Here is a 12,164-nt window from a genome sequence, read left to right as displayed (position 1 = left end):
AAATACATGGAGTTATGTAAAAAGTTTCAAAGACCTGAATGGTCAACCATTTTGGTGTTTGGCATAAATGTAATCTAAACATCTACATAATCTGATTTGTAGGATTTGTTTTGGTTTTACTTTTCATATAATATCAAGAAGCAGGTACTATTTAATATGTATGCTTTAATTTCTCCAAAAAAAAAGTTTTGTAGTCAATAGAATGCTGGACTTGGAGTTTTCAGAAAGTCCTCAGCTAAAATACTACTTTTTTTAACCTTAAAGATCATTGACTTTAACCTTCACATTTTTATAAACTATTTTTTTAATTAACATGTATTTATTTTTTTCTCCCCCCTACATCCTCCCTTTTGGGAGAAAAATGGAAAAAAAGCCTTTTGTGACAAATATGCATAGTCAAGTGAAACAAATTTCCTCATTGGTCATGACCAAAAGATGTATGTCTCATTCTGCACTTTGAGTCCATCTCCACCTCTCTGTTATCAGACATACGTCATGCTTCATCATTGATCCTCTGGAATTGTGGTTGGTCATTACATTGATCAGAGTTAAGACTTCCAAATTTTTTGTCTTTACAATGCTGTTAGTATTGTATAAATCATTCTTTTGGTGCCGCTCACTTCATACTGCATCTGTTCAAATAAGTCTTCCCAAACTTTTCTGCAGCTGTCTCATCATCTCATATAATTTAATAGTGTTCCACTGCATTCATATTCTATAACATCTTCCCTCCTTTTCCAGTTGGTATCCCCTTAGTTTCAGTCCTTTGCCACTTAAAAAAAACCTTCTGTAAATCTGACACATTCTATCTGTGTAATCCTAAGCAAGTCACAATCTCTTGAGAGAGCTAGGTGATAACAATGGATAGAGAAGCTGAGTTAAAATCTGACCTCAGACCTTTTCCAGCTATATGACCCTAATCATGCTAGCTGCTGATAGCTGTCATTATTTTGCATCAAATAACTCCCTAGGAATCATCTCCTTGTCTATTAAATAGAGACGGATTGTAGCCTACGTTGGTAGAGAAGTTTCCATGCTGGGCACTTTCCCCGTGTTAATAGTCACACCTAGTATTCAGTTTCCCAAAGCTGTATATTATGTTACTGCATATTGTGCCACATTAGGTATCAAGTGATCGTTAGCAAAAGTACCGCATATATTCTGTTAATGTCCAGATAATATTTGATCAAATTTTCAATGCTTATTTTTCTAGTTTATGTCCTAAGGAAAAAAAGTGAAGTAGATTTTTCCCCCAGCTGTATTTGAATGCATCTTAGAAAATAAGATATAAAGGCATATTAATCAAATGTCAGTAATAAAGCAGAACACCCTGTACTATTACTACTTGTCTTAACTTATGTATAGGAATTTGCTTGACCACTTGACCAAGTATGGTCTCATATAGGGTAGGGCCAGAGAACCTTCTCTATCAAGAGCAATTGACCTGGAGGAAAAAAAAGAATGAAAGGCCACATATACAAAATGAAAAGTTTGCTTTATCTTTTAAGAAGAAAATACAAAATGTAACATTTCTCTACCTTTAAATTTAAGAACAAGGAACATAAGGCTATTCAATTGACTAATATATTTTAAAATATACTTTGGTTATCTATTATAGCTAGTTAAAGTTGAAAAACAGCAGGGAAAAGAGGAGAGGGAGACATACTCAGAATCACAGACATATGTATATACATACATACATGTATATATGTATGTATATATGTATATAGACATATATGTTTATATATCTCACAGAAAAGAGGTACAGAAATGCATTGACCAAAAGACAAAGAGAAACTATAGTGACAGAAGCATACTTTCATGATGTGGAATTCCCATCATGTGGTCTTTTCACATTTTCCCAACAAAGACTTTTAAAGTCACGTTTTATTTTCACAGCAATAAGGATACTTTGCTTTTATTCAAATAGTGTTTAAAATGTTCCAACTTAACAGGTATTATTATTGTGTAATGATTCATTTCAGAATTTTCTGATCATATATACTTAATAACAGTAACACATGATAACATGAGTTTAAAATAAGTGTATTTATATACGTATAAACAATATCTACACATCATTTTAAAAAATAAGCAAAAAATAATTTATAAAATATTTCTCTACAAAGTAAAACAAGTAATAGCTTCTTTATTCAAAATAAAAATCAGTTTGGATCTGCTAAAATGATTAAAGAATCACTTTTCTCTAGTGTATATTCATTCTATGTAATTAGTGCCTCACCCTTGCCCTGCTCCATCTAATGGAGTCCCACACTATCTATTTACTTTATGGGACCTGTGTACCTGGGGCTGATTTTCAGTTTGGATAATATTGAATCATTAGCTGATGCCAACCTCCCAGAAACTAACTATTACTATGTCACACCACACTCTGTACCCTTCTTGAGTCAGATGCTGACAGATATTTTGATATTTTTCAATTTTGCCCACTCTGACTGATTGAAAGGCGGAACATCTATTTTTCAAAAGGTCTAGTAGCAATAATAACAGTTGTAATGTGGTTCATATCATACTTTGGCATTGCACTGTGGACAAAATTAAATTAAATCAAGTTCTAGATCTAGGCCGTGCCTAGAATTATAAAATCTCAAAGTTGGAAGGAATATTAGAGACCATCTAATCCAATACAGACCTTCCTAGGAATATATTCCCCATCATCCCTGACAAGAGACCACCTAACCTGTACTTATAGATCACCACTGATTGGGAATCCACCACTTCCCTCTTATGGGTGTCCATATAATTGTTAGGAAAATATTGCTTATTTGGAGCCCAAATCTGATTTTCCACTACTACCTCTTGCCCTTCTCTCTGGAGCCAAGCCAAGCAAAACAAATCTAATCCTTTCCCAATTCAGTCCTTCATATATTTAACAACAACTGTCATGTTTCCTCAGATCTTTTCTTCTCTAGGCCAAATGTCCCTCTTTCAACCTATTCTCATAGCATGATCTTGATTTCCTTCATAATCTTTGATCACCCACTTCTAGAGGAGTATTTAATAAATATGCCCCCCAGAATTCCTCACTCAGAATTGAACACCATACCTCAGATGTGTTCTGATAAGGATAGCATGTAGTGGGACATGAAAAAAGATTTTATATATATATTTATATTCCTCTCTGAAATGGAGAGGATGATATAATATCAATTCAAGAAATATCTGGCATTGCTAGGGAATGAGGGACTTGTCCAGCAAACTGAACACAGCTGTTTCTCCATTGTAAATTGAATCTCTTCCCCCATTAACTCTTGTATATACTCTGATAGGTGTCTTTGCTATTAGAAGACTTCACAATTTCAGTCTTCCCTAGTCTTACTGTAATTTACTAGGTTCAGAAAATGCAGATGTTTAAGGAGTCACCAAAGATTTCTCAGCCTTGTTTTCCTCATCTGTAAAATGAGGATGCTGATAGCACCTGCTTCACAGGGTTGTTGTGAAGATCAAAGGAGTTAACATGTGTCTAAATCTTTACAAACCTTAAAGCGCTATATATAAGCTAGTTATTGTTATTAACAGATTAAAAAATTTTAAGTATAGCTGTTTATATGTTCAGAAACTGAGTTAAGATAAGGCACTGATATAATCAATAACATTTCTCTTCTAGGGGGCTATTCTAAATAATTTGCTGCCCAATACAAGTTATGTTCTTCAGATTGTAGCTGTATGCACTAATGGTTTATATGGAAAGTACAGTGACCAACTGGTTATTGACATGCCTTCAGATGATACAGGTAAGTGCTACCTTGAGAACAGTAGTTATTTTAATTGAAAAGAAACATGTTATTCTATACACAGTTGGGTTACAAGTATGTCAAAAGTGCAGCTCTTCCACCATTTTAAAGTATCTATATGTAACTGACATTTTTATTCCCTGGGGTTACTACTCCAACTCATCTGGTAGCCCCTCATTTTGCATTCTGGAAGCCACATAACTTTTCCAAAGTGCTACCAATGAATGAGGATCTTCCTTTCCTTGGAACACCATCCCCTCCCATGTTCTCTGCTCACTCCTTCCTGCTTTACCTGATCTATGAGAATCAAGGAAGTAAGGAGCCTTACCCAACAAGAGCTTTTCTGAGATGGGGAAGGGAATTTGGGAAGAGAGAGACTCACTCAGAGAAAGAAATTTGAGCAGCTTACACCTGGGGAGAATAGAAAGTTAGGACTGAATTATTGAAAGATATAATTAAGAAAATCTACTAGTTAATAACAAGTGATTATATGCTTAAACTCAGGTTAAAAAGTATCAGAGCATTCAGGTTTGTTACCATTGCCTAAGCCAATAGTCTCCACAGTAGACAGTATGTATCACAGAAGGACCATGGAATCATCCTAAAGGGTGTATGATGAACCAGTCATCCCTCCCCATGATCATCAGTTGTGAGATTGTTTCCAGCATAACTGAACCACTCCTTGTACTCATCACTCATCCTCCATTATCCTTACCTCTCGTGATGACATCACAAGTCATTTCTTCAGGACATAACCTTGACCTACAATAACTATGAAGACAAAATTCTCCCACTCCTTTCAGTATCCCCACACCCTGTTCCTTAGGTTACCTTTTGGCTATAGCAGATCCCTCCAACCCCTTTTCATACTTACCTAGTAACCAATAAATTAGATCCCTACCATTATACTTTTTTTTGTGTAGCACAGAGTGAGTCATGCAGGATGATTAGGCATAGATGAGTTACTGCCTTTATCATCCTGAAGTCATTTAACCTCTTGTCCTCAGTGTCCTTATTTACAAAATGGAGAGAGAGGGGAATTTAGACTAGAAGGCCTTTAAGGACACTTCTAGCTGTCAATTTATGATGTCAAGGTGGTGATCTACATCACAGATCCCTCCTTCCCCCCAAACCTATCTCTTTTCCAAATTTCTCTATTTCTGTTGTGGACACTACCATGCTACCAGTATTCCACATTTGAAATCTTAGCATCATTCCTGGTTCTTCACTGTCACTCATCCCATATCTAATCAGTTGCTAGATCTTGTTTTTTCAACCTCTCTGGCATCAATCCATTCTCATTCACATCAAATAAGATAACATTTATAAAGTGCCTAGCACAGCACCTGCCTGGCGCATGGTAGATGCTTAATAATTATTCTCTTTTTCCCTCTCCTTGCATAGCTACCACCAATGTTCAGGCCTTCATCACCTCTTGCCTGGATTATTATAGTAACTTCTTAATGATTCTCCCTGCCACAACTCTCTCAGTCCTCCAATCCATCCTCAGTGTAGCTTCCAAGGTGATTTTCAGTTATGTTGGTTATATACCCATATTCACTAAACTCCAGTGGCTCCTTATTAATATTAGGATCAGATATTTTATATTTATCTCATCTTTTTATTTCTATTTTGTTTTATAATGTATATAATTATTAGTACAGCAACATACAGTTATAATTTATGAGTACAAATATTTTAGAGTACATGCTCAAAATTTTTTTACTAATAAGGCTGCATTATCAAAAAAAAGTTTGGAGACCATTGGCCCAGGTAGATGGGAAATGGAATTCTCTGTGATTAATTCACTTTAAAATTATACTTCATTGAAAATTTTCTGTGTTATGGCATCCCAAAACTTGTAGCTAATATATTAATAAGTAGGCTGCAACTGTTAGCAAATTAGTTAATTAGGGTCATGTTTACACATCTGTTATCCATGCAAGCTTTTCATTGTTTAACAGAGCTCTCTTAAGTTTACGAGAGTCATTATTGCCTATTAATAAGATACAACACACTTGCATTTCCCAAGTATGTGTGAATTACACACCTTGAGTTTCCTAATGTGGGCCCATTCTTAGTCAATATTTATTAAGGCAATTCTCAGGAAGACATTCTTAAACAAATATATGATTATTCTTTAAAATAGCATCATAATTAGGTGACTAATAAGGATGGAAGTAGGGAGGGGCTATCTTGAGTGCTAATATATTATCTAGTATTAAAATCAGCAGAAAATTATTCTGCAGAGCATGAAATTCCCTTCTGATTCTGTCACTGACTGCTATGAAAAATCAAGCAAATTACATTAATTTATAATATCATAGTTCTCCATTTTTGAAATGATGGCAATAATTCATGTTTACAGATATGTAATGGGCTTCAAATGGAAGTTGTTATGTAAGTGAAGACTTTAATTGAATGTTATTAAAAGGCATTCTCATTTTAATTTTCTTTTCTTAGCCCTAAAAATATCTTGTAGTAAGTAAATACATGATTTTAAGATCATGTGACAGATTTTGAATTTTTTTTTTTATTTCAAAGCAACCAAGTGTTGGTTTATTTAGCAGTATATTTTTGCATCTTAAAATTTTCTTAACTGAATTCTTCCAACCAAGAACAAATTTCATTTTAAAATTTGCTTCTAATTGTATTTTCTTTGCACGTTATTACTTTTCTTTGCATGGTGTTGCTAAATGAAAATCTGCAAAATTGGTCTGGAAGCACCATCAATGACTGTATTCCCTTGCTGTTTGTTATTTAAGAAAAACAAAGCTGGCGAGAATAATTTGTCTATTTACATAGGTAAATTAGATTATTCCATTTGCTTAGTATAGCATTAAACTAATGGAATTCAAATCTTACCTATTTTTTAATTTTCCTTATAATGAATATGTCAAGGATGAAACTTTCACTGAAATTGGAAAAGGAGGTTTTTTTCATTTAGATGAAAATTGAAAACTATATAAGAAGAGTCACATTTCAGTTTTATTCATGTCAAGGAAAAGTTAGATGCTCTGTTTTTCCTAAATACATATGGCAAAGAATCTAACTTCCTGGTTTTAAACAAACTGCATTTTTACTAATGATTCCTCCAGTTAGCTAATGTTAGCTGATTGGTAATAACTTCTTCAGTAAAGTGTGTTTTTGTTGGGACATTGTACATGTTAAAATACACAAGCTTCCAAATTACTGCTCTGCACTTTCGTCTGAAATTGTTGGCTTTTTTCTGCCACAGTACTAAAGCAGTTTCTATTAAAGCTGTATTAATGCATTGCTTGCAATTAGCTACTCTGCTAGAAACATAGTTAAAATGATAACATGACCGTATGAACATGGTTATCCTTTCTATTGCCTTCCCTTCTAACATAAGACTGTTTTGAATACAAAGTAATATTTAAAAGCAGATATCAAGTTAATTTGCTGTAGTTCCTAACCATTTTTTACCCAAGTTCTGCTTACTAGGCCACCTAAAAAGTACTATCAGTGACAGTGTTATGGAGATCGTATTAGCCAATGGGATATGAAGTGATAAATTCTCCATGTGGTAAAATCTTTCCTCCTCTTGTGTGTGTTTAGAGTATGTCATATTGAACACATTTGCTCCATTATATATTTAATTTAAATGTCATGGGTTTTATTAGACCACTGTAATTTTAATTCAAATATTTTTTCAAAGAATTTTTTAAAATTGAGATTTGTGTTTATGCTTTTACATATCATGTTTACCATGCTAGACATTTAAACCTCCAGCGAGGTCAAATATTTCTTTTCTGTAGAAGAGTGGTTTCTGAATGATCTTTTGAACTGAGTTTGTATTGGCTCAAATAAGCTACAAGATTCCTGAATCCTGGGCAAGTTCTGTGCTTGTGTCTACAATACTATTTCATACAAGATTATGAATATTGCAACTTAATCTTCATTCTTTACTCAAAGGATCTGGACGGTTTTGAGCATCGCCATATTGAAGTGGTAGCTTGGACACATCACCTAGTGTCTATGTTTGTGTCTGTGTCTGTTTCCTATAAAGCATTTTTTTAGTCCAGCAATGATTTCACTTTTAAGAAATGGCTTGTGTTTTGAATGTTTCATTCTTTGTGGGGACCTGCTAAAAGCCAAATTTTATAAGCTAAATTGGACTTTTCCTTACCTCTCCTATCCTGTAACCTTTCATGCAAGGCCTTCTGCACTGAGCATTGGGGTCTTTCCGCTCTTTTAGCACTTCACAAACCTTTAAGCAGTTTCTAAATACTAGCTATTATTATTATACATAGGCCTTATCAACATGAAATACATCACATTTCCTAGCATCACAGTAGTTTTAATCGTACAGTGCACTGTAGTATTTGAAATTGTCTCATCTTCATTATTCATTATTTCCATAGGATATATAAAATATTTTAAACCTAGAGTGCGATGTAGCGGTTATGAGAGTATCTATGATATTTCTTCATTTTGTGATTATCTTACTAATGTAATTCCAACTTTAAAAGATTCCTTCATCCTTCATACTGCCTGTTAGGCCATTCCTATTGGTAACTTTCCATTCTGTCGGTATCCAGACTTAGGTCAGTAATATTGTAATAGGAACCATAGAATTCTACTGTTATTACTAAGGAAGTATTCTGCCTTATAAGCATTGTATTTTACTTGTTTGTATTTTTTTGAGAGTAGGAATAATTTTTAATCTGTTTTATTTCTCCTAGCCTGGATTTCATATACATTAAAAACTTTTGTTTTCAATAAATATATGTAGAGGAGGAATCAGCCCTCCAAGAATTCATATTTAAACTTTTGAGTAGTCTGGCCAATTTGGGGCTTGTGCATTTTAATCACATGTTGTTGTCTTATGCAAAGGTATCACCATAAATTCCATTGTCCACTGAGTATTGTTTTTACGTTTAAAGCTACTATAAACATGAATGCATACTTTCATTTCAAGAAACAAAACTTTTAAAAAATATAAAGTCAACCACCTTTTCAGAGGTATCATGTATTTTTTTCTCTTTACTGTTTTCCTATGAACTGATGCATTTGAAACCCGAAACCATGAGTATTCTCATTTCACTATAACTAAGATTCTTTTACTGATTTACTGTTGTGTAATCGAGAGCTTTCCTGGATATTACAGAGCAGGTTGTTGAGAATATATATTTTCAGAGCTTTGTTTCTATGTGTTTAATTTAAAAGCATGGGTGTATTTGGTCACCATGTGTTCCTGTTAACATGTGCTTGCAAGTATACACAGATTGTCTTTGTTAAATCACTCCACATCTGTCCTTCTTGACTGTACCTCCCTATATTGTTGGTGTTTATTTTAGAATGCGATTGAAAATCACAGTTGGAAGACATTACAATCAACATTTGCATTTAACTTCTGCACTGTAAAATTTGGCTTACCTTCAAACAATTAAATAAGCCTTGCCTGCCAACCTTCATCAGTGTTGCTTTTTGTGTTATGGAATGTTGATGTGTTACTAACATGTTAGAATTTTTTTTTTTGAAAATCCAGTTTTACAAGCAGTCAAATACAAAATCAGAATGAACGAGTAGCTTTATTTCAGTTAGCATACAAATGAAAAGGTGAATTTTGAAGGATACACAAATTAAGAGTTTTTATTTATTTATATATAAATATTTTTTTTTATTCAGAAAGATGTAGAATATATAGAGAAACATATAATTCTGAAGTTATTATGTTTATATTCCTTTATGTTGTATAACATTCCAATAGTGTCCAAGGAATGCCAGAAATACACAAGCATAAGTGCTAATCTGTACATTCTGGGGAATTAGCAGACCAGGGTCTGCTATCAAGTCATTAGTGTCAGAACAGGTTCAAGGTGTTGCTACCTTGAATTCCTGTACCTTGTGTTATGGCTTCAGGGTCCTAGACTTGGCATACGTGGTATTCTGAAACTCATTTTAGCCCAGAGTTAACCCCCAGAGGTCCAGTAGAGAGGATCTCTGAATGGGTGGGTGGTTCCAATATATCTTTGAATTCTAATCTGTTGCCGAGATTCTGAGGTAAGGTACAGGTCTGCGTAAAACAAAATTTGCCTTAGATCCTTTCTAAGGAATTTATCCTCAGCAATATGAAGTTGCCTCATTCTGACAACCAGTCTGAATTTAAAATACACTTCAGTGAGATAGCTGTGAACCTTTGTGTATTACCCAGAATGGAACCAGGGTCCCCAAATGTAGCCCACCATTTTTTATGGCAGTGAAAACAACAAAGTCAAACATTTCAAGGACTACTTGAGGAAAGTCACTTTTATCAAGTCATGAATATTAAACTAGCTCGATAATCTGTATTGTAAATTTCCCTCTCAGCAAAACTTTCAGTGTAGATTGGTAATGTGAGCATAAAATCATAAACTAAAAAAAATGATGGTAAGAATTCATTGTTTCTATTAATTAACACTTTTTCTAGACATATTTCTATACCCATAGAAATCATGTTACAAAGTTATTTCTGTAGTCAAATCTGTCATTGCCCTTCATGACAAGGGAACAGATCTACTGTACTACAGAATCAGTGGCCCTATGACAGGCATTTATTTCCATCTTGGTCCAGAAAGCTGCACATGCTGCCTAATCAAGTCCTTGACCTCCAAGTAGGAGGTGGTTTAGTTTGGTGAGCCATTCATTGACTGTCCTCCTTGGCACATGATCCTTCTACTCCCATAAGAAATTTCTTCCAGTACATGTTTTTCTCCTTTTTTTGCGACTTTGATGAATAACTTATTTTGAGACTGCACCCTAAGCATGTTGAGAAGCCAGGGAATGTTGTCATGATTTTATTTTTTCCCAGATTCATCAGAAAAAGAGGTAAGATTAATCAATCTTTTTTTCTTATATAGTATTACAAATGCATCAATCAGCATTAAATAATGGTTTTAAAATTTTAACTGAAGAGTAATTTTAAAAATTTCCTTTAAATGTGAATCAAATTCTAGATTTAAGGAGGTTCAGTATTTATTTACGTGGCCTGTTTTGAATAAGAATCATCAGCTGCTCTAATTTTCCCAGCAAACTTTTATCCTTTTAGGAATCCTTCATAGAAAGTATTAACTGGGTGATGGACTGTGTACTCTTTTAAAAATATCACATTTTAAGGTTCCCTGGAATTTGTATAGATATAAGTAGTTAGAGCTGCAAAAGTTAAAAGGATAATATTTAAAAGAATTTCATTTCCAAATTGTGTCCTCATCAATTTTAACAAAAGAAGAAATATTTAATTAAGGTTCTATAAACATGTCCCATAAATACTAGAGTGGGAGTGAGGGAGGGAGTGAAAGGATATTTAATGGCTTTGGAAATCGTTCAAAGCAAGGGAAAATATATACCAGGTGAGTAGCCGAAAACATTTATTCATTGATGTACATTGATGATTTCTGGGGGCTGGATGGGATGAACAACTTTTTGCTCATATTTACAAGCCTCTCTTAACTTTTAAATGTTTCTTATTTTTAAAGATTACTTAATATGTAGAAAGTTTTAATAATTCACTTTTCTTTGCAATACATAAAACAAGACTAGTTTTGTTAGAAATTTAGAGTTTTCACTGGAATGTCTGGTAGCATTTGCAAATTACTTTAAGCTATTTAATACATAAAATGTTATTCAGGAAAATCTTAAATATGCTTCAGAGCTTAATTTCATTCAATTACACGTATGTAGTGTTCCTCTTAAAATATTAATTATTCAATTCAACAAATATTAAGCACTTACTTTGTGTTAAGGCACCTTGCTAAATACAGAGGATTCAAGGTAAAAAATTTCAGGTACCGCTTCTAATCTTAATTCTAGCATAAAATATAACATCATTAAAAGAGGCATTAACCTGAAAGGAGTTTGGTTTTTTTTTTTTCCCCTTCCAAAGTGTAGTCAGGTTGGAGAGAAAGAAAAAAGACAGAAGAACATAAGGAGAAAGTGGAAGATAAGAGGAATATATGAAAAGATAGAAATCCTCTAACAAGTTTTAGTAAAACAAAAAATAAGGATAGGAACAGAGAATGTCTTGGTGAATAAAGAAGGGAAAAGATCTGAAAATTATTCAGTCACAACAATTACCCTAAGATCAGGAATTTGATGTGGAGAGGTAGAAGGGTATGATGGCAGAGGTGGGTGGTGTGTGTGTTGGGTAGGCAGTAAAAGGAGGATACTTATTAAAATGGAGTAAGAGAAAAATCATTGTGTACTATCACCCCCTTTGTCAAGATAGCTGAAAAAGACAGAATAATAACATCCCCTACCAATTTCTTGGTATCTTTAGAAGTGAAGAAATTCCTACTAGCTTTCCAGTGATTTGCACAAGCATGGCATTTTCTCCAGTAAAGAAAGGAGAGCCAGCCCCCATGTTCCTATGAATGGTGTCAGTTCTGTGACTGTCTATTAGTAAGAGTG

The 12,164-nt window shown here is 33.8% G+C and overlaps 1 protein-coding gene across 3 annotated transcripts in view; it reads left to right on the top strand.

Moving 5' to 3' along the window:
- PTPRZ1 (protein tyrosine phosphatase receptor type Z1) overlaps positions 1-12,164 on the top strand; it is a 234,360-nt gene that overhangs the window by 147,726 nt on the left and 74,470 nt on the right. For all 3 annotated transcript variants that reach the window (XM_072652894.1, XM_072652893.1, XM_072652892.1), the window contains exon 10: positions 3,629-3,755. In XM_072652894.1, coding sequence (XP_072508995.1) covers positions 3,629-3,755 — 127 coding nt within the window. The remainder of the gene's footprint in view (positions 1-3,628; positions 3,756-12,164) is intronic.

The sequence above is a fragment of the Notamacropus eugenii genome, chromosome 3 (genome assembly GCF_028372415.1).
Source record: "Notamacropus eugenii isolate mMacEug1 chromosome 3, mMacEug1.pri_v2, whole genome shotgun sequence".
Classification (NCBI taxonomy): Eukaryota; Metazoa; Chordata; class Mammalia; order Diprotodontia; family Macropodidae; genus Notamacropus; species Notamacropus eugenii.
Note: the sequence above shows the minus strand (reverse complement) of the source record. Positions and strands in the feature narration are given on the sequence as shown.